The sequence below is a fragment of the Parasteatoda tepidariorum genome, chromosome 6, assembly GCF_043381705.1.
Source record: "Parasteatoda tepidariorum isolate YZ-2023 chromosome 6, CAS_Ptep_4.0, whole genome shotgun sequence".
Taxonomy (NCBI): domain Eukaryota; kingdom Metazoa; phylum Arthropoda; class Arachnida; order Araneae; family Theridiidae; genus Parasteatoda; species Parasteatoda tepidariorum.
Window position 1 is genome coordinate 40,913,784 of NC_092209.1, and position 27,953 is coordinate 40,941,736.

Below are 27,953 nucleotides of genomic sequence, written 5' to 3' on the forward strand. Positions count from 1 at the left end.
ACAATAGCTTATATTATTGAATTCATGTTATGTGACAAGGAAGATTACTGCATACAAGGTAGTCTAATGAAATTAGGAAAGCAGCAGCTGTCAATTTTGAAAGCAAGATCAAAAGATCTTGCTAATTCTGCAGGATGCCTTCAATCATCGGTTGGTGGATGTCTGTTGAAATTCATATGATAATGCATATAATTATATAATGGATAAATTCGTTTTTCAAAATTTCCAAATCCATTCCCTCTATATTTCAGCATGAATTATATTACAATAAAAAATTAAATTGTTTGAAAAGAATGATTAAAATGACAAAAGTCTTCCAGTAATGTTTAATTTAAAAATGACAAAATATTTATGTATTTTTCTTTAAATATTACAGCATATAAAAACATGATGCCAGAAAGAGAAATTTTTTCATTTAACTTATATTAGGAAGTATTTTAGAGAACTTTAGATAAATATTGATGATAATGAATAATATGTGTAAATTTATAATAATATATGAAGCTGTCAATATTAAAAGGTGGTCTGTAACATTTTTAGGAAAAATTTTTTTTTGTTGGTTTTGGAATCTGTACAGGTAAACGCTATGTTTCAGATGAGTATCTAACAATTTAAAAGCAATTAAAACAGTATTTCTCCAACAGACGCAATTTTTTTGGTCTTTCTCGAAAGGGCAGATTTATAACATACCCCCTATTAACATTGACCGCTTCACATATTGGATAGACTAGTTTTTCGAAATTTTCTAGCACAATTTCTCCATTTGCAAAGGTACTTTATCACTATTTTACAATAATAAATTTAAATTATTATCTAAAAATGATTTAAATCATGAAAAAAAATTTCCGTTGTTCACATTTTAAAACAATATTTTTTGCATTCATAAAATTTTCATATATTCTTTAAATTTTTATTTTAAGTACTGCTTATGAAAACACAATACCAGATAAAAGAGCCTTTTTATTCTCATAAAATGTCTTAAAAATGTCTCAAAAAAGTTTTTCAAAAAGCTCATATAAGCATAAAGCAAAGATTTTCAGTTCATTTTGAAACGGAAAGGAGAATTCAACACGCAAGGTAAAAGGGTAAGTGAAAAATATTTCTTCCTGTAAAAACATAAGTAGAAAACGGTGTTCACGATTCAGATTCTAAATCTATGAGTTTTAAGAATTTATTTTTCGTGTTTGTGATGATCACGAAATGTTATTTCACTATCTACAGTGCAAGAACTACAATTCATATTCATAATGCTATAATAAAACGTTAACAAATATCAAATTTAAGGCATTTATTTGTTGTAAAGTTTATTTCTGAAGTTATATACATGGAACATTATTCTGCTATAAATTTTTGACATACTAGTTACTGGAAATAATAATAACTGAATTTTGAATTTTTTTACGGCTTTATTGTAAATTATAAGGGAAACTAACGGGAATTATCAATGAGATATCTATTATACATTTGATTGGCGAAACTTCATAAACTTTAAAAATTTAGGTGGGGGCCACAATTGCTCAGGGGATAAAACTTTCATCTTCCAATGAGATGACCCAGATTCGAATCCCAAAGGTGGCTTAGCTGATACGCATTCTTCTTATGGCTCTCACCGAAAGCAGTTCTGACGCAAAAAGTATTCTAAGAGGTAGACAGATCATGGGTTAGAATCCCCTTGCCTTCAGTTTTACCGGGGGGGGGGTTCATGGTTTTCCTTTCCATGTAACGCAACCACTGGTTAGTTCCATCAAAAAAGTCCTCCACAAGATTAGTTTTTCCCATGAGTTCCCTTGTCCTCTGGGTTGGGTTTAAAATTTCAAAGATAAGTAGTTGAACTCAATGCTGATTATAAAAATGTAGATGGTAAACTTGATGTTTGCACCATTCACCTATTTTGGACTAACGAGACGTGCTTTAAAATTTGAAGTATAGGAAAAATAACAGAAACTTTCGTTGGCAAAAATTTGATAAATCATCTATTAACAAGTATTATTGAAAGTTAGGGCATGTATTTAACTTCGGTAACGCCAAAACGTCTTTATAATTCTGTGACTCTAGCTCATCTTGATGTTGTGAAATTTAATTTCAGATTACTAATGCTAATTCCCTTTTATATGATATAAGTTCTAGACCAACTCTTCATTCCACCTGGAAATGCAACCTGTCCTGATCTTCCTCCTCCATCATTCGTCTTGGTTACTGCAGTTTGTTTATCATATTCATTTTTTTCTTCCCCTTTTTAAGGTGGTAACGCTGAGTTTTCTTTTAAAGTCTGTTTTGTTTTTATCATTCGCGTATTGGCTTACCTCGGTAATGAGCAGCAATTTTGAGTGGTAGAGGGATTGTTAATCTTTGAGTTTTGCATCTAATTTAGTGTTTTTATTGAAAAGTTTCGGCTTCAGTTACTTGGAATTAATGTACAAATTTCTTTATGTAAAATTTGCCATCAAGTATAAAGATTTCATTGAAAACGATGCCTAAATGATGAATAATGTACTAAGATGGTACATATACTGTTTCAAATCTTTTTAAAACATTATATCAATCGCAGATAAAAAAATAGTATTTTTATAATAAATAAGACAAAAGTAGTGAAAAAACAACGTAGAGAGTAAGGTAATCAATTTCTTGAAATCATTAGCTTATATGTTTATGGGGGTGTTAAGCTGGGGCATGCCCTTTCTCGCTTATAGAATGCTTAAGCAATGATCCAGAAGAAAAGATAAAACAAAGATACTAAAAATTAAATAATGGTACTATTAAGATGCTAAAAATTAACAGTGGTTTCCCGTAATATCAGAACTAAGTGAAGCTGTAATCAGCCAATGCACCACGGTTTAGCCCCCACTGGTGTAGAGCAAACCAGAACACAACAAAACTTTTTTTGTTTTTAGTACCAAACTGTAAAAAATTATAGATTAAATTATGGTAAAAATTACCGTCACTCTGGATGCGGGTACTTTTTATCTGATACCTAAATCCATTTTTACCGGAACATGTTACGGAACAAAAAATTTGGTACACCATAATTTTTACTGTTATTGCCATAAAATCACTCTATCACTCTGAATAAACATTACAGTAAAAATACGGTGTAATATTAAACTTTTTAGGTAAAATGTATTTTTAGAATGATGCACCAAAAGTACTGGTACTTTATACTGATCCAGTATTCCATCCGAAATTTTTTTAAATTGAATAATAGCTGCTTTTCTTTCAAAATGTATATATTATTTCTTTTTTTTTTACTTTTATGATACAGTATTTCCTTACTTGCTTTAAATAAATATAACTAATGAATAATTCCCGCTGTAATAAGACCTTTGTGAAAGCATATCAAAATAACTAATAATATAAAATTGAGTTGAAAAGTAGGAACTATTTGTAGTAACTATATACGTTTTCAAATTTAAAGAGACTGAAATAAAATATCTTTTAAATGAATAGCATGCTTAAGACATTTTATGTTTAAAAGGGTAACAATGTTTCCTACTTCATTTACTTGACTTTCTTTAACAGCATTCTGACACTTGCTAACACTAGAGAAGTTTAAGAACAAAAGAATTAAAAGTTGACAAAGATGAATGATCCATATTAACTCATTCATCAGTCAAATTCAAGGGTAGAGCTGAATTTCTCTCTTAAAACTAATAAGAGTTGAATAATAGCACCAGCACGCGATAAATTTCTTCAAAGTTGCAAATAAAATGAACGATAAATGTAAAGAATTATCTAACATAAAAGAATTAATTTACAAACTGATTTTCAAGCTTTTAATATTTCATAATTTTATCAAGAATTTTTATATTTTCGAAGTGTATCTAAATTACTATCCAGTTCTTTTTTTACCTCTTTTAAATGGTATATACTATATTATATTAATTATATATTTATATAAATATATAGTTAAAATAATATAGTATCAACTATACTATATAGTAATACAATATAATATTATATCCATACTTTTTAATGTGAATTGCTATGCATTTTCCTTTTCTATGTAGTGTAAATTTGAAATATTTACTTTGTGTTAATTAACTTTAAAGTATAACCTTCGAGCCTTTATGAAAAAACTACAAAGTCCCGAGTTATCATTGAGTTTGTGAAAAACTAAATCAATATTTTATTGTTTCAGTTAAAACTTTAGCTTTGAAAGCCTACCTAAAATTATTCAAAACTTACAAAAAGAAATCTTTCTAATATTAAATGCTGTTAATAATTACAATTGCGATATGCATCGTAACTTTAAAAGAAAAAATTATGTATTACTTCGCTCTTTTTAGTATTTTATTAAAAAGAGATTAATGACTTTTCTAAAATGAGAAAAGAAAAAAAAATATGTAGCTACTGTATTTTCTAATTAGTATTGAAAAAAATTAATCTGTGGTTGTTAAGAAATCACAAGAGTTTATTCAAGAGAATTCGTAAAGATTTTTCGTCTGAAAAAAAAGACCAGACTTAATTACTTTTAAATCCGTTTTCATTTCCATTATTCAGATTTATTACTTTCTTTTTTTACTAATATTTTTAAATTACATTATGCAAGATCGAAGTTTCCTTTCTGAGCTGCTATAATTCATAAAAGTAAAGATTTGAAACAAACTGTTAGTTTTGGATATTTTTATTTCAATTGATTTTTCTTCGTGAATATTTCAACTTTTTGTTATATTTCAATTTATAACAAAATAAGTTGCTTTTATTTGATCTAAAAACTACATCAAAGAAATTAAAGAGTTCGAAAAAATGAAAAATTAAAGCAGACACATTGTATTGGTAAAATCTGTAAATCAAAAACGCAAAATTAAGATAAATCTGCGAAATATCAGTTTTAATGCTTGTTAAAAATTGATTAAATAAAATATATCTTCATAAAAATGTATTTACATCAAAGATGATGTGAAAAACAGAACAAATGTATAAAATTTTAAAATAAAATAACTTAAAATGCTTTTATGTTAAGAGAAAGTTTTCGAAAATGATTTAAACTGTTTCGTTTTTGTTTAGGCATTGAAACGTAAAAGTATCAATTTTTTTGAAAATATCTTGAAAACGTTTTATTTACGTTTTCGTAAATTTATTTAATTCTTTCAAATACATTGCAGTAAGTTTTAAGTGCTTTTTTGAGTAGAAACTACCAAGGTGACATTTATTTATAAAACAGAAAAAAAAGCATGCTACCAAAGACTTAAGCATACTAACAAAAAACTTATGTAACTCATGAAAAAACTTAAGTAAAGTAACGTATACTTAAAGTAACGTATATTTAAAAATGATTATGATTAATAACTTAAGACTTAAAGTTTTAATAAACGACCACGCATTTGGCGTGTCTGGAGTTTTGCTGACGCAAGTTAGTTTGAAGACGCAAGAGCATCTACTGCGCTGAAATCATTGTAAGGAAAGCTGAAAAAAGTTATCTTACTCTGAGTCAACATTATTAAAATTTTCATTCTAAAATTACGGTAAAATAACAGGCAGCAGTTTGTCCATCCAAATAAACGTAAAGTTGACGGTAAGAAACGTTTTTAAACTTTGGTGCTTCTTTGAAACCGTTTACAACTAGTACGGATATCAAACTATGCATACAAAACCATACGTTTTTTTAACCATTTGCAGCTAACAGGGTTTCAAAATGATAAAAAAGAAATTTAACTGGACATTGGAGCTAGGTTTTTGGTTAGGTAATGGACATTGGAGAATGCAAGACACAAATTAGGGAGTGAGGGACACTGAAAATTCTTTCAAGGGGTTTTAAGGAGATGAGAGAAAATATTGTAAGGTGACTCTAGCAATCGAACCCCCGTTCTGCTGGTCACGATCCCCCTCGGCTATAATATGTAAGCAGTTGCAAAGAACTAAGTCGCTTCATTAGTTTTGATTAGTAGGTGGGATAAAATTCTGGTTATTCAACCGTATAAGATGAAAACAGTTAACAAAAGATTTTTCACACAGTTATCAGTTTGAATATCATTTTACTTATGATTATATGATTGTTTCGTTTGAATATGGTAAAATAATAATTAAACAAATATTTATTTAACAGCTTTTTTCTGAGAACTTTCTAACAGTGTAATACCGAGACATGGGAAAAAAATATTGGTTGTGAGAACCGTTTTTACCTAATAGTGGTAGGGGTATATAGTGTCAGAATTTTCCAGTTCCTTCATCAAAAATTTAGTTAAACTGAGGTAAATAATAAGGTAAATAATTTTAAAAATTTAAAATACTATTATAAAATGGAGAAAAAAGTAAAAAGTACTCTGGTTGTTAGTTAAGCAGACTTCATCTTAAATTTTAAATAAATAAATAAATAAAAATAAATAATCGTTATGTTCTTTACTTTAAAACTGATCAAAAAAGGAGATTATTAAAATAACTGAAATAATTGATTTGAAACAACAAAAAAGCATAAAATAAAATATTATCTTATCCAATTTTTACACATTCATAATGGGTATAGTTGGTGCTTGTTGAAAAAATAATAACTTGAGAGTTTAATGTTTCCAAATCGTGTTCTATTTCTAAAAAAATAAAATCTTATAGGATTTAACGATTGGCATTTATATTTTTATTGCTTAAGAAAATAAATATAAAACATGTAATTCGTAATTATTCATCAGTCTATTCTGTAAATATCAGTAAAAATGTTTCATATTGATAAAACTCAGTGCCTCAGAAAATAAGATTTCTAAATTTAAAAAAATGAATTTTCCAGAATTATCAATTTTTATTGAAACAGTTTTAAACAAAAAATAGCAAACTAAAATCCATTCTGAATATGTTTCAACATTTATTCTGAACATATTTATTTATTCAATCATTTTAAAGGAAAATTCGATAGTACTTTTATCTAGAAATATTTATTTATTTTATAAATAAATGGAGTAGTTTCTTAATTAATTTAATCACTATTTTCAGTTTGTAACGCAAAATAGATTACTCTTTCAAAATCTTTATTTACACAAAGAATGGAAAGAAACTAAATGACTTAGATGAACAAGCAATTGGAAAAATACTAATTATGCAAAATGTTCTCATTTCATTATTTAGATTAAATAAAAGAAACGATTAAACGTAAACTACTTTTCTTAATGTAGGTGATGAAATTACAGAAGGTTTGTTTAGTGCAGCGCTAATGTAATTCCTAAAAATTGTTTCGAATGAAAGTGAAACTTATTTGTATTATCTTTTCAAAACATCCCTAGATTAAACATATTGTTCGTTTAAAAAGGTTTTCAAATTATAAATAAGTTTGCACTTCATCTGTTATTTTCTAATTAATTATCCAACTTAGGATTAAGGTACAATAGACCATTGTGTTACAACGATGTATTGTGCCCACTGTTAGAATTGTCATTGTAAAATTAGGGTAAACTAACCAACAGCAGTCTGTTCATCCAATTAAACGTTAAGTTTACGGTAGAGAACAATTTTTACCTTTACGGTTTTGAAACCGCTTAAAACTTGTATGTTGAAGAAAACCGTAAATACAACCATTTACAACAATTATTGTTTCAAAGCCATAAAAGAGAAATTTAACCAGACATTGCAGAAAGTTTAGTAGCTTTATGTTGCTACCGTCTATGCAATAATAAGAGTATCGCATTCTAGTAGCCCTAGGTCACAAATTATGGAATGGATGAGAAGGTCACAAATAGAGGAAATATTGTGATGTCAATGCTGAGATTCCAACCGCGTTCTGTCGGTTACGTAAATGACAGATTAGCCCTCTCGGCTGTAATACGTATCCTTCTGCAATGATGTAAGTGCATTTATTAGGAGGGTTTAGTTGGTAAAATAAAATTCTGGTTGTGTAACCGTATTAGGGGAATAAACTATTAATGAACTATTTTTGTCACAGTCAACAGTTTGAATACAATCTTATTTATGGTTATTTGACTGCTTTGTTTAGACTAAAATAACAATTACATAAAATGTTATTTAATAATTTTTCTTGAGAAATTTCTAACAAGGGTGTAGTATTTAACCCTTATTTTATATTACCTACACCTTGATGTTATCTTCATGAATTAAATTAATGTTAGAAGGAAATAAGTTTCGGTACTTTTTGTACACTTTAGTTAGTAGGTATCCTAATACTTAATGTTTTTCGAAATTTAACGATCAAATTAATGATTAGTACACAATACATTTTTGTGTTACAAAAGATCTATGGTATTATTTAGGCTAAGTTTATATTACTTACATCTTTTTGTTTTCCTTCTAAAATTTAAATTGCGTTGCTAAAAAGGAATTAGTTTTGGCACTTTCTACAACCTCTTAGCTTTTGTCTCTATGATTAATTGTTTAAATAAACTAATGATTACACAATACATTTCAGTGTTATAAGAAAAATCATGGCATTTTGTCAAAGTCTTCATTACGTAAACATTGATTTTTAGACTTACTTTGTAAATTATGTTAATGTCAGAAGTGAGTATGCTTAAATAACTTTCGTTATCTTAAATTAACTTTCATTAAGCTTGAATTATGTCTGTATTTTGTGTAATATTTGAATAACATTAATTTATATATTATATTTATAAAAATCATTGCCAGGTTAGGTCATTTCAGCACAGAGAGAAATTTCTGGTAAAATGATCATCTTTCTTCTGTAAGAAAATTTCTGGTAAAGAAATCATAATTCTGGTTAATAAAACAAAAATATATGATAATCAAATCATTCATTTGTAGTTTTTCCATTCGTATGGAAATGGTTTGCTGCAAGTTTTGGTTTTCAAAATTATATTTCTTTTTACCAAACATTTTGTAAGAAATGCAAAATTGAAAGTAAATTTTATGGAGTAAATGGTTTTTATATGATGCTCTATGGTATCGTGATAAAATATAAAAAATTTACCATATTTTATCAAACTTTATAAAATGATAGTTAATTGTTAATATTTCCGGAATCATTGCCAAAGCGTTTTTTAGCGTTCCTAAACATGGTAAAATTTAAAATGTTTCTGTCTCTATGGGAAGGCCAGATAGCACTGTATTTTTGCCGATGCGCTTTCGTAATGATATTATAAAAATTAACAATAAAATATTGATTTATAATATGCGATAAGATTCGATAAATGTGGCAAAACTTGATATTTTTGTCATGATATCATGGCATAAAAACTGTATTTAATGGTGAAATTTACTTTTCAGTTTTACATTATTTACTAAGTGAGTGGTAATAAGAACTACAATTTTGAAAACTTGAAATCCCTGTCATCACATGAACAAAAATTTACCAAATGAATAGTTAAAATACCGTATATTTTTTTTTGTTTTATTAATAAGATTATGCTTTTTTTACTAGATATATCATTACCATAAATTACGGTAAGTGCACCAAAATTCTTTTCCTAATGACACACAGATCATCAGTATCTCTATTTCCCTTTAACAATTTAAATAATATTTTCAGACCAATCCGCAAGTAATTACAACTTATATCAATGATAAAATGTTTCATTTGAAAATTCTAAACTTCTAAATGAATTCTTTAAACTGATTGCCTTTGAATTTCAAATCGAAATGTATGGACTGATTTTCAACTCCATTCCAATGAAGGTCACATTAGAAACTGAAAATGGTCTGATTCTATTGTCATCGATTTTCCGTGCGTTTGTTGTTCGCATCGGGAAGATTAACAATGAGTAATGATAGTGGCAGTATTCTATTGATTGACCTAAAAGATTAAGTGGTTGTTGACTCAATAAGAAACTGGAAGGAGCTTAATCTGTTTATTTGATATAAAATTAATTTCAAGTTAAAGTTAGTGTTTTTAAAGAATATTAAAGTTAACACTCTTTCAAGCTTTTTTTTCCTAGTAATGTTATGTAGAAATATTTCAGGAAATGAGATTGATTTATGAAAATAAATTTCTTTACTACATAAATAAAAAAGATCTTTAAGATACTTTTTTTGAGAAGGTGGTTGAGATTTTTAAAATTATACTTTCCATAAAGAATTGGTTTAAAATTATAGGCACTAATAAATAACCGAATACGAATCTTGTGTTTAGAAGGACAAATAAACTCAATGATCAAATGAATACCGCACGAGCGAAGATATTTCTCCATTGCTAGCGTTTCTTCTTGACCTCATGCTAACCTTTACTGTTACCTACATTTATCTAAACAAAGACCTTGATTGGCGTTTTTTATACTCGTATGTGTAATGCCACAATTGGCATCACATATTTATTTTCTATCCTTTTAAAATATCTTTCATTACTTAAGCTTATTTTTATAAATAGAATTACATTTAAAATAAATCGAAGACTTAATCTTTTGAAATGAGAAGAAAATATTTATTCTTCTTTTGCATCGATCAATGTAACGAATACTTTTTATTTCATTACTAATGCAAACTTATTAATTCACTGTCGCCTCTAATTGAAAACAAAACTCTATTTATAACTTTTTTTTCTAAATTTCTAACCGCTAAATGTTTGGATGGTATGGTTGTAATAATTCTCATAAATTTGTTGGCGACTCGTGATTGCCAAGGTGTTCTTTTAAACCAATATTGATATGCTGGTTGGCTTTGTTTTGGCTATGTTATATTTTGATAATTCGCCAATTTTGGATCTCCTGCCCTTACTTTCTGTGTCCGTTGGGAACAACTGTATTCACTTTTAATTTCAAAATTGTGGAGACTGGGAGTGCCTCTTCGGGCCTCCCCAGTCTCAATTTCCAACCGTCAGAAATGATATTTTGGCTGTATGATCTCTCAATAAGAGGGTATTCTGATTTCATCCATTTAAGGAATTTCTTTTTTTTTTTTTGGATGAAGAAATGGCCATTCTCTATCACCAATTATGCTTAATAAAATCTAAATTTCACTAAACAATTTGTATATTCTCTCCTGGAGACTGTTAATTCTTTAATCCATTCATTAATGGCCAGAATGAAAATTTATAAAGTTATTTTCCACTATACGAATATTGGCGGCTACTGATGGAGAACCAACCTCCGCCATAGTATGCTATGAAGCTAACTGCAGATAGTGCATAAAATATAGGTGAGAAAATAGCTTTTCATCGAAATTTAAGAAAAGTTGACGATAAATATACAATATATGGCCCGATAAAAGGTAAAAACACTCTCTGGATATCTTGATGAAATATGGTATAATTTAGCTATAGGATAGTCATGGAATAATCACTCGATTAATTTAACTAAATATTTAATACTGATTGATAATTTCATTTGTTTCTTCTAATATTTTTCTATTATTTTTTCTAACTCTTAAATAGCAATATGCTTCCTCCAGCCTCAATTATTAGATTTTTTTAATATTCTAACCCTTCTTTATTATTTGTGTTTTTAATATGTAAATCCTTTTAATCCAAGAATGACAAAAAACAAACTCAATCTCTATGGTATATAATACGGGAAACCTACAGAGAGCTTAAAGGGGATAATAATCTTCCATTATCCTTTCAGTCTAAGATATTTACCAGGCACCTTCTATGTTTATTACTAATTATTATTATTAATAAATTCTCTATTATTCTGTTTTCAAACTACCAGGACAGAGGTAACCTATTCCGAAGACATTTATCGAATCTCTAGAAGATACTTCGAATTAAGAGACCTTTCAAGATTTTATAATCCATAAATAGTAATAATTACATAATTTTCGTAATTTATTAACTTAACACACGTTTCTCTTAAGCTTAATTATAATTTATTATTATTCAAACCTTTCCTTATTTGTCATTTTAGTATGTCAATCCTTATTATCCCCAAATGATACAAAATAAGCTCAATTTCTAACGTATACAGTACGGGAAACCTACACAGAGCTGCTTAGAGGGCATAATAATCTTCCAGTCTAAGATATTTACCAGACACTCAATCTATTAGGTTGACCGGAAAGTAATGTTGTTTCGGCTCATTAAATATTTTTTAGTCTTAAAAACCAATTCATTTTTTTCAACCCATTTCTATTCATTTTCGATCCATCATTGAAAGGTTAATGCTGACGAGGGTGAATACATTATTGATTGAAAATAAAATCTTGATGATAAATATCAAAGGCATCGAAGTGACACTACTTTCCTGTCCACCTAATAGTAACCTCTAAAAGAGGCTTATAATTAAAAAAAATATATGGCCTTTATTAACTTATAAATGGAAAAATTAAAAAGCTAGACCTTGAAAATAAAACATGCTTAAAGTAACTCTTAAATAGCAAAAGCTTCCTCCAGGCTTAATTATTATTTTTTTTATTATTCAAACCTTCTTTTATTTGTCATTTTAGTATGACAAGCCATATAATCACCAAATGATATAAAATAAACTCTATCTGTAACGTATACACTACGGGAAACTTACAGAGAGCTTAAAGGGCTTGATAATCTACCATTATCCTTGCATTCTAAGATATTTACCAGACACTCTCTCTGTCTAGTAATAAAACTTCCAGAGGACAAAGGCAACCTATTCCTACGACGTCCATCGCATTTCTAGAAGAGGCTTCAAATTAAGAGCTCTTTTAACTGAATAGGTTTCCTAGCGGATTCTATCTATCTGTGAAACTTCTCTCTTTTCTGCTGCAAATAAACGATCGATAAGACATACAACGAGTGAGGAATAGAGAGAAGAATAAAGCCTACACAGAGAACTCGGTTACCAGCAAGGCTTTATGATTCCTATTCACTCAAACAAGTTGGTTGCGCTTTTGGCAAACGGGCATCCCGCTGTAAATTGTTGGTTTAGTTTTGGTGGCGTTAATTTATGTGACACATGGCGAAGTGTCCATAATAGTGCCAAGGTGGCTTTTCACGTTCACCAAATATAGATTGAGTAATTTATTTTGGAACTTGTCGCTGTATTGTTCCTGCTTTAACATTTGCTGTTATTTATGATGATCTTTACTCATTTTTGCATTTCGCTTATGTAATGAAGTAATATAAACTTCAAAAAATGCCTAATATGTTGTTGAGTATTAAATCTGTAGTGGGAAGAGGATATTGTTTTTTTTATAATTTATGTTACATTGCTTAAGCTTTATTCTCGATGGTAACCCATAAAAAAGCAACTTTTCAATAGCTTATTTTCTTAAAAAAGAAAATAATAATAATACATCAACCAAATTTTATTTCACTGGAAAAAATATTAATTTTTGAATAAAAAATAAATTTTTTTTCTTGAAAAAACAAGTTTTATCGATTTTAACGAAATTTACTATGGGTATAGTCAAACATATACACAATTTCCTTCAGTGCAACACATGTATAGCTCCTAATTGCTTATTTTAGTTCATTCAGTGAAAGCTAAACAAACAAAAAATTGTTGACTGTTGTATAATGTTTATCTTTATACCTAAAATTATGATTTTGTTGTGGTATAATTACTTATAAGTTTCCTTTTGGGGGAATTGTAATGGTATGAATCTGGAATTTGATTAATTTCATCGTCTCAGACAAAAATGTAATTTTTGTTGTTTTTAGTATCATTATTACAATTATCAATCAATACGTTGTCATTGTAAAGAAATAGGATTCGATCTCCAGCGACGGCGTGATGCTCACAAAACTTTAGATGAGTGGGTACCAATTTTTTGAGTAAACATGGTCGGTGCACAATGATGAACTCATTGATAATATCATGCTATTGATCACAAAACTGTAGAACCTTACCCTCCATTCCGACTCTCAACTGGTTATTATGGGTTACTTTAGTGTTGTACTTTTATAGATTTTAATAGTAATTCGACATTTAGTGATTTATTTTTCTAGTTTATATTAATTTAGATTAGTTAACATATTTCAATCAGATTAATTTAGATTATTATGACTTGCATGTAGACAAAGATTCTAAAATTATATATTAAGGTTGATGCTTAGGTACTATCTTATATGGTCGTGAATTGTGGATGTGATCTAAAATAATTCATTGACATTTTTGCATAAGTATCATCAAAATCCTTTGCGATTAATTTTATTCCCTATATAGATTGAATTATGAACCTTTAAATCTTCAGTAACTAAAAGACTGAGAAACTGTAAATTGGTACAGGTAATATCAACTATCGGAAAAGATGCAGGGGAAAGGATATCGGAGGAGATGCATATCAAAAAGATGCAGAAGTGAATCAGATTTAAAAGTAATGAAATGTTTTATCAAAATATCAATAGTTAACCGATGTACTCGTGTAAAAGTCTTAAATTCAATAAAAAAAAGATTACTTTATAACTATTTTTGAAAACTCTATTTCATTAAAATTCTTTAAATATTTTAGTTGTGAGAGTTTTACTTTCCAACAAGTATCCAAAGTAAAAGACACAAATATACTTTTTCCGGAGAATAAATTTGAATAAAACGATTTTGAATTACATGTCCGACGGTTACCACACGAATTAATTTTGCTAACATACGCACGAACGCTAGTGCGTAACACACACGAGATTAAAAGTAAAAATATCATACATGCTTTTGTATAAAACAATAAATAAATTTAAATATGCTGATTTAAAAAATTAAAGGATTTTTCAGCAAAAACATTGTTTTCTCTCCAAAATTAGTCATAGTCAGCTGAAGGCTACACGGAAAAACTCTCTGGTAAAACTATCGTACTTGATGGTAATGACATTTCTGATAAAAAAAAATATTGAAAAAAAATATACGGTATTGACTATTCATTTGGTGATTTTTCCGTTCATACGGTAACGGTTTTCAAATTCCGGTTTTCAAAACTATAGTTTTTACTACTACACTTTCAATAAATAATAAAAAATTGAAAAGTAAGTGCAACCAAATAAATGTTTGATTACATTTACTAGCTCTAATGTATCATGATGCAATTATCAAATTTTATCACAATAACCAAATTTTTATCACAATTACCAAATTTTTATCACAATTACCAAATTTTTGTCACAATTACTACATTTTTTACCATATTGCAAAACTATATTTTAGGGTAAATTTTAGAAAATTTATTTCATCATTATCCTAGCCCTACAGCAAAAATTACGGAGCTTTTTGGTTTTCGAATAGAGACAGAAACACGGTAAATTTTACCATAGTCTGGTAGTTTTGAATATAATTTTTTTCTCAATGCTTTTAATAATGTAATTTTTCATCATAAAATGAGTATGTTTAAAATAACAACTCTTAGCCCAAAGATAATTTCTCATTTGTTATAATGTTACTATGAGTTTGTTAAAATTTTTAATTTTAGCACAAATCATGAATAAAAAATTAATCCAAGTCATAAATAATAAAAATTATAAATAATCATAGATAATCCAATACAAATCATAATTAAAAATCTACTTTCTACTTACGAAACTATAAATAATTATAAATTAATTGAAAACTAGTTTTGAGCTTGCATTCGAGTTTTTTAAATTTTTTTTAAATTCAATAAATAGTTCTAAGAATTAGGACGAAAAGTAATAAACTTTATTATTTAAAACTTAAAATTAAAATTCTTTATTTCCAAACTTGAAATTGTAGTAACAAACAAATACCATATTCCATTCTCTTTTGATTTTTAAGTTCATTTTGTATGAATTATATATATTTCTGAAATAACTGTCCTCGGTATAGTTTTGTTTTGTTTATGCACATAAATAATGCAATTTAATTTTTGAAAGAAAATAAAATTATTATGCAGCACACATAACTACTAAAATAAAATACCATAACAGAACAGAGCCTGCTAGATTTTGTTACAGAAATGACTAAAAAAGACAAATTAGAAAGCCTTTGGAAACTGTTCGCGAAATATCAATAAAAGTCGATGCCATAACAACGTAAATTATTTCTGCAAGGATACGCTATTTGCATTTAGTTATTAACATTACACTGAATTATTCAAACCTTTGTTGCATTTAGAAAACTTTTATTCTGACTGGGTGATCCAATATTAGACGTTAAAAACTAGTTTTGTAAACAAATATACTATTTATAGTAAAAAATAAATAAAAAATTAGAAAGTATGATGTTGAGGGTAAATGAAGTATTAAATATTGCAAGATGATTAATGGTAACGTAAGAGATTAAAACAAGCAAAAGTGCCAAAGATATATTAGGTATTCCAGAAAAAAATTTGAATTATTCAGATTAAAAATAAACATTTTTTATTAAATATAACATGCAATACATATAACACATTATATATTTAAAATTGAAAATTATTTGTTAAATTTTAATTAAATTTCCGATCACGCCTTAAAAACATATTCTAAAATCAAACACCACATACTCTAAGCTAAACCTTGTTAAATTTCATGTTCTTATAGAGTTTAAAAAAATTAAAAGTAAATTTTAAAAAATGTACTTATTTTAGCTTTATTAATATGCTGTCTGTAAAAGTCTTATAGCTCTATGCATGATTTCGTAGTGTTGATTAATAATGATCAAAGAATTATTTTACTTTTAGAATCCATAGAAGAGCGAGCTCTCAGTTGACATTTTATCTAATTGGGTTTCTATATAAACTGCCATTTTCTATTTGGTTTTGTTTAACGGTCATTTTATTTTGCTCATATGGTATCTATATAAACCTTTTATAAACCATAATGAGGTAAAAGTATTTAACTACGTTAATTTTGGCTCAGCCGGGTATAAGTGAAAAGTCACCAAATAATTTAGATTTGTGTTAAAATATAATAAAAAAATATTGATGAGTCATTTTTTATTTGGTTTTATGTAACTTCCATTTTATTTTTCTCGTTACATGTATACTATTCTACAGATTTCATTCCAATTTGGCATTTTTTTTAACACAAAAATCGCATTTTTTAAAATGATGTTAAGATTTGTATACATTACAATTTAACATTTTTTCGAAAGTTATTGAATAAATTAATTAAAAAAAATCAATTCTGATTTTTCTTTCAATTAATTATTTTTGAGTAAACGAGTTTTTTAACTGAGTGCAAAAAAATTTCAATTCGCTAAAAAATTTCTATTCGCTTAAAAAGAAAAGGCGAAATAAGCAAAAAAGAAAAAAAAACAAAGAAAAAAAAAACGTTTAAGGGGTCGAAGCTTACGACCGCTCTCCTGATTAATCAAACTATAGGGACCATATTTCCATGATTGCGGCTATTTGTTATGTTTCGGGGTTAGAAATCTGAATCCATCGAAAAAATGCATGTTTGTTCAGTGAAAGTACGTTTTTTGTGTCTAATTTAATGACTTAACATATCGTCTTCACTAAATAATTAACGTATTTGAAGTAACCCTTGAACCTTTGAGATGGAGTCCGACTACGTGAAAACCAATCATTAGATTAAAAATTATTCTGAGTGCTTCGTTCTTTTTTTTCCACACCGTACTATATAAATTTAATTTTCATTTTCAGTTATAAATTATTCTTCCATTTTCAGAATATATTTTTCTCATACATACATTCATTACATAATCGCTCAAAATCAAACTTTTTTTATGTTTAAACAAACTTTCTGATAAAGTGAAATATTTTAAAGCTTTTAATAGTTATTAAATTACATAAAATTAATTATTTTCAAAGTAAAAATAGTATTCTTTTAGATGTCAATTTGAAAATGACGAGATTTTACCATTTAGTAATTTTTAATTTGAAAGATTTTGTTAATATAGCGCATTTTTATTTTAAGTAATGGCTTATCTATACCAATTGATTTCAGATAATGGAAACATAACATGTAGGATAAGTCTAGAACAGATGGCCTAAGAGGAGAGATTGCCAGTTTAAATATCCTCGATATTTTTCAATTTATTGTTGCAGAAGCAGTTTTGAAGGAAGCAATTTAACGTGCACATCAATTTGGACAAAGCCTTACTTTTTGTACCAACAAAAAGTATGTAAAATTTTAAGTGAATTAAGTATTCGATTGCTTTGCAATGCCTAAGTTATACTTTTTTGAACTAGATGAACCTGCAATGCGCGTAATTAGTCTAATTATTTTTTCTGAGTACAAAAAAAAAACCGAGGAATAATATAGTGGAGTGACGCTATAAATTCGGTGACCATCACATCATCAACTGTAGAAGAGATGACCAGGTAAAATCGAAAAGTGAAGGCCATTCTTTCATTAATAGGTATTAACATATCAAGGATTATACAATTCCTAAAAAAATAGAAATAGGTAGCAAAAGTAAGAAAATAAGATGTATTTCAGTAAATCACTACATTTAATACAATCTAATAACTAAATCTGGTTACAAAATCCAACCCCCAAATCCATTCAATTTACAGTAATATTAAGGTAAGAAATATTTTTTACCCTAACGATTTAGAAAACGTTTACAACTATTATGGTTATAAGACCATGAATTCAAAACTATACGGTTTTCAACCATTTACAAGTAGCATGGTTTTAGAACTGTAAGAGAAAAATTTAGCTGGATATTACCAGCTTTATTGTGCTGCCATCTATGCGTGAATGAGAGTATCATATTCTAATAGTCTAGGGTCACAAATTACAGAGCGCAGGAAACTGGAAACTCTTCACGAAGGGAAGGAAGAAATGATGTAGCGTCAACGCTGCTACTCGAGCACCAGTTCTGTCTATCATGGGATTAACAGATTAACCTATTCGGCTATAATATGCACTGAACTGCAGTAAACTAAGTGGTTTTATTAGGGGGGTCTAGTAGGAGCGATAAAATTCTGGTTGCTCAACTTTATTAGGTAAAGGCCAGTTAATAAACGGTTTTTCTCACAGTTAGCAGTTGAACACCCTCTTATTTATGGCAATTTGACTGTTTCGTTTGTATTTGGAAAAATAAGAATTGAATAAATGGTTGTTTAATCTTTTTTCCAAGAAATTTCTATTACTGTATAAGATATAAAATTACATTAATATCATTAAAATTTAATTTTTTATTATATAGTAATTATGTGTTTAAATTATAAAAAACTATCTGCAAATACTTACGATTGTGTACCATAATCCAATATGTAATCGCCAGGAAGTTGCTCGGGATAGGACGATGCCCCGGCTTGCGACCAAATTGCAGCCATTGATTCTTTTCACACCAAAGAGGAATCAAGAAGAGGAAAAAAATCTCCCGAAATTGAGTTAGAGACTCAGTAAATCACTTTACTTGCAAATCAAATCATCTCCCATTATTCACTAAAGATCAAGAACCAAAATGGAGGATTCGCGCACTCACTAAAATGCTAGATTGTTGATTTTGTATTCCCTGTTGTTGCTTCGCGCTCCATTTAGCTATCTCTTCAGCAATAACTCACCACGATTTGGTTTTGATTGATGATACATAATTACAGTAATATTACTGGCAGTTTGAAATTTATAGTCAACGTTATTTTAGTATGCAAGCTAGACAGTGAAAGCGTTTAAATCTTATTCCTAATCTATTTGTTGTTAATTAGCTACACATTTTAGATTTTTTTAACAATGATCTAGTTTTTTAAGTAACACGTACGTAAATGGATCTTAAGTTTTTCTAAGATGCATTCTAAAATTACATAGGTTTTTCAAAGGTGCTTCAGGAATGTGCCTTTGTGCATTCAAAATACTTGTAAATAGTTTGAAATTCCATTGTCTATTTTACAATTTTGTAATTAAATGTCATGTATATTATTCCTAAACTATCTTGTCTACTAGTACCTTATGTTTGAGTAGAATATAAATTATTTCATCTTATCTTCCACTGCATGGTAAATTAGGATCTTATAATCCTGCAATTTTTATAGAAATATAACTTTAATGAACAAAAAATCTTCTATAGGCATTACTTTGACTACGTTTTCTAAATAGCAATTGTATAAAAGTTCAGATCATTTTTCTTCTGTTAATCAATATTTCCACGTCATAAGTTAAAATGAAATCAATAAAAAAACGGATTAAATTAATATTAATTTGCATATTCGAAACAAATTCAACAACCAACAATTAGAACTTAACGTATGTTATAAACTATAAATAATGTATGGATTCGTTGAGTATTTGATAAATAATATGATAATTTATAAATTAATGAACTTAATTATGTACCTAAACCTTAAACATCTGAAATGTAAAATTAACTATTTTTTGATAAATCATAAATTTCGGTTATCAATATTATTTAAAAAAATACTAAAGTGAATACTTTTGTATTCAAAAATGTATTTTAAAAGTAATGTAATTTTAAAATTTATGAATAATATGAATTATATTATCATTCAATTATAAATGTTTAACAAATATATTTTCAAGTATGTTTTAGAGGAAGTATTTACAAACAAAAGCGTATATTAATTTCAAATATGACTTCTAAGAATTAGCTTTAGTTACGTATACTTTTCCGTGATGTTTAATGCTTTGCAGAAAAGGGAAAAAATATATTGTAGTAGTAAAATTTTAACAATATTATAATTTATTAATAAGAAGCACTAATTAAAATAATATTAATTATTATATCCCAATTGGTTAAAGTTTAATATTTTAATTACGATGTCAATAGTTGAGATATCAAAAAATTGACATTTTATTTTCCAAATTGTTAAATGAACAGTAATTAATTATTCTCTACAGTTGCTCCCAGAATTAATCATTTGCTTTAACATCTAGTTTAATTTAAGCTAATTATTACACTAACGTGATTTTGACTTTTAAAATATTTACATAAAAAGCAACAAATATATTAAATGAGTTAGAAATAATAAAGTTATAATGCTTTTCGTAAATTCGAAATAATTTTCGACAAAAAAATCATAATTAATCTTTTGAAATAATACTGAAAGATTTTTCGGAAAATCATACTGATAATTGTTGATTTAAATAAGAATACGTTATAAGCCTTAAGAGATTATTGCATTCGCAAGCATTAATTATTCTGCAGTTAATTTCGAATGTCATCATTGCAATGTTCAGTATTTAGATAATTTAATCAATCCTTATTAAGAGCTAATTTTATTTTAAATTATACTTTTTTGCTTAATATTTAATTTAGTCAAATTATATAAAAGCTATAACAAGCGGTGCATAATTTAAATTATGTATAGTGCTGGTGATAAAGTACAACTATATGTATATATATATATATTTATAACGACCTGATATGAGTATTTAAAAAACAAGGTTTGACGTTCAACTTCGTCAATTTGTTGATAGCAGTGCAAATAATTTTCATACTATCTACTATATTACTGGGATTATTCTGACATTTAACATTCAGAATGTCGAAAAACTTTTAAAATGCCATATAAATATGTAATTTTCGAGAAAAACAGGAAGAAATCTTCAGGTATTTGTTATTTATATGATAAAAAAATTAATTGATTCGTCTCAATATTCAACATCAGTATGAAAGAGCAAATTCAGGCAGGTGCATCATATATGTAATCTAGTTACAGAAAATATATCTTCATTGCGATAGTAACATTCGTTGAATAAATTGCAGCTATTTTCTAAACTTTGATGTTAAAGAAGAAATATAAATAGTCCCAAATTTGAATTTCAACCTATAGTAATTCCACACAAATTTGATGAAAGCGACACACACATAAACACACAATTGCACGAATTATTTACACAGTCGTGCACAACTGTTGCATTTCCAATAAGAACTAATCGGTATAAATAATTACAAGGCATCCATGTAAAATTTACAAGTAAAAAAATTTCGTAAAGCACAAAATTATAATAAAAAATATTATTTCACGTGATACGTTTTTTTATACATAATTATATAAAACGAGCGAGATATTTAATAATTAAAAAAAGCACATTATCCGGGCACCACATTTTCAGGGTCCGTGTTATCCGGTTCGGAAAACGTTCACTACTCTATGTAGGCAGGAGCTAAACCGCTCGCTGGTCGATCTTGCGCGGGGTTGTATCCCCGCCACCGGACTAGTAAGGGACTTCTGCGCATGTGCAATTGCTTTGAAAGAAAAATCCGAGGGTGTCACGCACGGTGCGCGCAATCTTGTTTATTTTCCACCGCTGCTTGTTACGTTTTCCTTTTTTTATTCATATTTATCAAAATTCCACGCTTTTACATTTTATTCATTTGATGGTGTTGATTCAAAGCGAAAAAAGAGAGAAAAGCATATGGGATCCAGGGGAAAAGAACGTAATTCTGATGAGCAACAGGAAAGGAGATTGACGAGATTTTTTTTTTCCACTTCTTTTCAACTGCAAAAGATGTGTTTGAATGGGGATAAATCAACTAGGTAAATCTTGAGAGGGAAAAATTCATTCTCAGGTAATGACGCAGGGAAAAAGCGTGCGAGAAGAAAATTTGAATATTTTAACATTGAAAAGCACTGCAGTATTGATCGTGAAGATTTGATTTTCATTAAAGAATTATGCTCCGTGGCAATAATTGAAACGTCGGGATTTTAAATGTCATTTGAAATTTTTAATAATGCAACTAATTCTTGTTTACGTAATTTTAAATCTCTTAGAAAAATTTACATCACAATATATATAGCTCAATACAGCTGATATTATAAACATAATGCAATAGTTGAAACTGTTTCACTAACTTTCATTGTATCGAATCATTTTGTCTGTTTTCCTTACTTTCTGCTCATCTTTGTCATTAAGTAAATTAAACTGCAAAACCAATATATTTATGGAATGATATTTTCCATTAAAAAAAAACATTTAAAGTCAACACTAAAATCTTAGCTGAATTAAATTTGATTGTAAAAAAGCTCTTAAGCATACTTTATTATAAGTATTCAATCCTTAAAAATTCAAGTTATTTCAATTACAACTAGGGTAAAGGGATAATTAAGGAAGAAAAATCCCCATTATAAGAAAAAAAAATCTGGTAAATTACCATACTATCTATTACCATCTATGTGGGGGATATTTCTGGTAAACAATTATAAATCTAGGAAATAAAACCAAACTATACAGTATTTGAAGCATTAATCCTAATTTTTTCGCTCATGTAGTAACAGATTACCGGAATTTCTGGGTTTAAAACATATAGTTTATCACATATTTAGTAAAAATACTAAAATGAAAAGTAAATTTATCCGTCTAAATGATTTATATGTCTTGCTCTAAGGTATCATGATAAAATAACCACATTTTATCGCATATTATACGATCCTATTTTGTTGTTAATTTTACCAAAGGGCTTCGTTAAAATTGTAGAACTTTTTATTATTCCCATAGAACCAGAAATACGGTAAATTTTATCATATTTTTGTAGTTTTTCCCAGACTTATATTCGCATATTATACAATCCTATTCTGTTGTCAATTTTACCAAAGGGCTTCGTTAAAAATTGTAGAACTTTCTATTATTCCCATAGAACCAGAAATACGGTAAATATTATCATATTCTTGTGGCTTTTACCAGACTTATATTCCCATATTATACGATCCTATTTTGTTGTCAATTTAACCAAAGGGATTCGTTAAAAATTGTAGAACTTTTTATTATTCCCATAAAACCAGAAATACGGTAAATTTTATCATATTCTTGTAGTTTTTACCAGACTTATTTTCTCGGAGCAGATTGTTTAGTTATTAATAAAACATGCATTATATTAAAAGGAAATTCAAACTTAATTGCAATATAGTAATCGATTGATTTAATAACTCAGTTTATTTTTTATTCTTTACTTTCGTTTCTACTTCCTTTTCTTTTCTTTTACTATTATGTTTTCAGACTTATTTAATAGATCATTTATAACGTAGGAGATTGGTTAACTGGCTATTATTAGATGCATTTTACGTAAAATATAATTATTGTTACCACCTTTCAGTGAATTGTAAATATAATCTTTAAATTATCTCTAAATACAATAACAGAAAATAACAAACTAGAGAAATGGTACCTGCAGTTAATACAAATTTTAAACTGAAGAAATTGAGAGAAGATAATATCATAAAAAGTCTAAATAAAATATATCAAATCAAATTATTAATCAAATAACTTAATAATTTTTTTTTATTCTAACACTAAAAGGAGTGTCTTAGAAATAAGAAGCTCCACTTATTAAGTATTTATTTTAATTATTTGAATTCGAAATTTCAGTAAAAAATTAAAAGTAGATGTATGTTGAAGTTTTTTTTATATTGTGAGATTCACAACATTTTCTATATCATTAGTTTCTCCCTTTCTCCCTTTTTAGTAAAAAAAAAAAAAAAAAAAAAAAAAAAAAAAAAAAAAAAACACTGCTGATAATCATCTGTTTCTTAGGGTTGTCAGGAAATAAAAAAAGGGGGATGGATTTTTTTTGTAAATATTTCTTCAACTGAGTTCGTCCTTTTAAAATACAAAAATTGTCAATAAGACAAACGGTATTTTAATAAAACACTTAATAACTAATGTGATGAACATATATTTTAATAAACTTATAACAGTATTCACGTTTCATGAAAATAAGAAGAAAAAAATTAGAGAACCATTACAATATAAAACTTACACTTATAGATACAATTTTAAATTTTTTAATAATTCTTCAAATAAAATAATATAAATGAAATCGTGTATAATTTCTATTGTAACACAATAATTTATAAATTTTCTATACTTGAACGATAAATAATTTACAAAGAAGGAGTGTTTTTATTATATATTTTTTTAAAATATAGATACGTAACCTTAAATTTAACAAAAATTTGCAGTGTATATTTGTAAAATACATAATCCGAGTGAACAGTAATGCTAATAAATGTAATTTTATACTATGTTTCCTTAACAAATTACTTAGATTTTATGTTCATTTTTACGTGTAAATTTAAAAAGAGTAATGATTTTCTATGCAATGAACGCATGATCTTAATTAATTCAATAAATGTCATTCTCATTTGTAATATGCAAATGCATACCTCAAAATAAAATAAAAATGTTCAGAATTCTAACTATCGAATTTGCCGTCAAAATTTATTTATTTCTTAAAGCTTTATCTTTTCTAACTATTAAAACAAAAACATCATGCATGCTTACAAAAATTAAAAAAGTTACTGTTAAAAAAATCTGTAATCTCATAATCAAACTATGCAAAACTTGTTTGATATTGATATTCCCAAGTTACTCTTAAGATGGGGTGAAATGTAATAAAACACGTTTATTGCATTTTGAGAGAAACATATATTCTGAAGCAGTTTTACGGGACTCCTAACGAGAATTACCAGGATATTAAAATAACAGTTAAATGACATTTAACGTTGGTATCTAACTTAATTATCTAACAAACTGATACACAATTATTTATTTAAGTCTTATATTAAGTTTCTTGCAATCAAAACTTTAATCTACTTTCAATTTTAGGTAAAGAATATATATATATCTAATTTTATGTATGATTGAAACTATTTTACCTTTCTTATAATAAAAAAAATTGAAAAAGTAATTCAAAAATTAAGTTCATAAATATGCTTTTTCTTAGAAGAAATATTGCCACACAATAAAAATAATTCTGATGAAATTAATGACAATTCCGGTAAAAAAGGACTATAATTCTGGTTATAAAACCAAAATTTACGGTATTTAGACCATTTAGTTGGTAATTTTTCCGAATATATAATAACGGTTTACCCCTAATTTTAGCTTTCAAAATTATAATCCTTTTTACCACACATTTATTAATAAATACAAAACTGAAGAGACTTTTTTTTGTGTAAATGGTTTTTATGCCGCTCATTAAAGTATCATGATAAAATTACTAAATTTTACCACATTATCATGTATTTGATTGTTAATTTTAAGAAAATCGTTACTAAAGCGCTTCGGTACAAATTACCGAGCTTTTTGGTGTTTCCATAGAACCAAACGCATTCTTAATTTTACCATATTCTGGTAGTTTTAACTAAACATTTTTTCTCAGTGCAATACATTTACTAGTTCTCTGAACGGAAAATTAGTTACTGCTAAAAAATTAACGATAACGTGTAACTTCACGACTAAACGAAATAACTGTCCATATATGGTTTGGTATAATAAGTGGTATAATAAGTGAGGTATTATACTGTATGGTATGATGTTATTGTATAATAAGTGAGTCCATAAGTTCTTTCGTACGCGTCGTATCCATTTTAAGGCATCTGACTAGTGTAAAAACATGATTTTGGACAAAATTTTCGAAACTGATTTTATTATAAATTATTATGAACTTGGCTTTCTAAAAATACTTTACTTTCGTTTGTACTCTAATTAATTGCAAAGTTACCGCAGTTTTCATATTTTGCACCACCTTAAGCACGATATCTCGTATTGTTTTTAAAATAATTGTCTTCAATTTTTCATGAGGGTTTATGATAACATCAGACATGTTTTGAACTAAAGACATTTAGTTGTATTATATTAATTAATACGCTGTTCTCCTAAAATATTTTTTTAACGATAATTAGAACAAAAGCGTTACGATTGCTTTTTTAGTCATTAAAAAATTACATTGACTATCAGCGAATAATTTAGTATTAATTACGTATGTGTGAAAATTCCAATTAAAATTCAATAAATTATGCAATTAACAAAGAAGATGAAGAAAAACTGATGACTTATGAGAGAAAAATATTAAGGGAAATTTTTTGGTACAGTAAAAGAAAACGGAAACTGGAGAATTCGCTGCTACCAGGAATTGCAATCAAAATGTAAAGAACCAATCATAAGGATTCTCAAATAAGGTGGCTGGGATATGTGTTTCGATATAGTGATGAAAATCCTGTCAAAAAATAACCTTCCAAATTGAAAAAGAAAAAGAGGAAGACCTAGAACAAGATGGTTAGATGGAGAAATATGGAATCGAATAGATCTGGATGTGGTAAAATGGTTAAGACGGCACTGGCCGATAACCAACTGAAGTGCTTAAGAAGAAGTTTAAAATTCATTCGCGACGAATTATAATTTATTGTAAATTTGGCTTTCTCTACTTTATGATAAATACTAAGTTGGAGCCGTGATGGCTCAGGGGATAGAGCGTTCACTTTCCAATGAGGTGAACCGGGTTCGAATCCCAGCGATAACTTTTCGATACGAATTCCGCATCCGGCTTGCACCGACTGAAATACTGACGTAAAATATCCTCAGTGGTAGACGGATCATGGGTTAGAGTCCTCTTGCCGTCATGCTAAACATGAAAGGTTCTCGTGGTCTTCCTCTCCATGTGACGCAAATGCGGGTCATTTCCATCCAAACGTCCTCCAAGAAGGCAAATATCTCCAAATTCTTGATCCATAAATTCCCTTATTTTCTGGATTGGGTTCAAAATTACAAGACTTCGGAGTTGAACATTAGTAGTCACAAATCCAAGAAAATTGGGTCGGCAGTTTAATAACTGCTATAAAAAAATACTAAGTTGGAATTTCTTTTAAGTAAGAAGAAAATATTATTTAGAATCACATAGTTTGAGTGATATGTTAAGTAACACAAAAGTTTATGGTCAAAAATTTGGTATTGATCAATTATTACATGAAAAGCAATAAATTTCACGCTTACAATGTGTATCAAATTGCCGGAAAACATTCGTCCTGAACATATTCTTTCCAAGCTTTGTTTGAATTCAGAAACATATGCTCTCTTTTTCAAATGAAATAAAAAAACACACTAAAGCATTTTCCCGATTGAATTCAAAGAATTCTTCCAAGTAGAAGAAATAAACGACTCCATAAAGTTCATTTCTTCCTTTTAAGTTTTTCTCCAAGAAATATAATTCTCCTATTTTCCAACTTTTATTTCTTTTTTTCTCTCCTATTTTAAAATATAGATGCACCTTCACTGAGATCCATTATTCTGATTCATACGATTTTTTTTTCTCTTTTCAAAATTGTTTTAAGAAAAGACGATGATGGGAGATTCATGAGGCTATTTATAGTTAAAAGCTTAACTGGTTAGCTAGAAAAAAAATCTTTAACAACGTTTAATTTTTGAAGCAGAAGGATTTAATCGCTATTAAATCTTAGTTGCATGGCAAAATCTTATTGCTTAAGTTTGTTAATTTGTCATTTCATTTGGTGGAATTTGATTTTCATTTATTTCGATTACTGAGATTTGTATAATTTTTTTCTATATCTTAATTACAATAAACGTTAAGAGT

General features: G+C 27.7%; 1 protein-coding gene across 3 annotated transcripts in view; it reads right to left on the reverse strand.

The window, feature by feature from the left end:
- Positions 1-27,953, reverse strand: part of LOC107455319 (potassium voltage-gated channel protein Shaker) — a 657,874-nt gene that overhangs the window by 230,554 nt on the left and 399,367 nt on the right. The window contains exon 1 of one of the 3 annotated variants that reach the window (XM_071182261.1): positions 18,878-19,918. The exons of the other annotated variants lie outside the window; for them this stretch is intronic. Coding sequence (XP_071038362.1) covers positions 18,878-18,963 — 86 coding nt within the window. The 5' untranslated portion in view covers positions 18,964-19,918. Of the gene's footprint in view, positions 1-18,877; positions 19,919-27,953 lie in introns of those variants that run through there. 3 annotated transcript variants of the gene reach the window in all.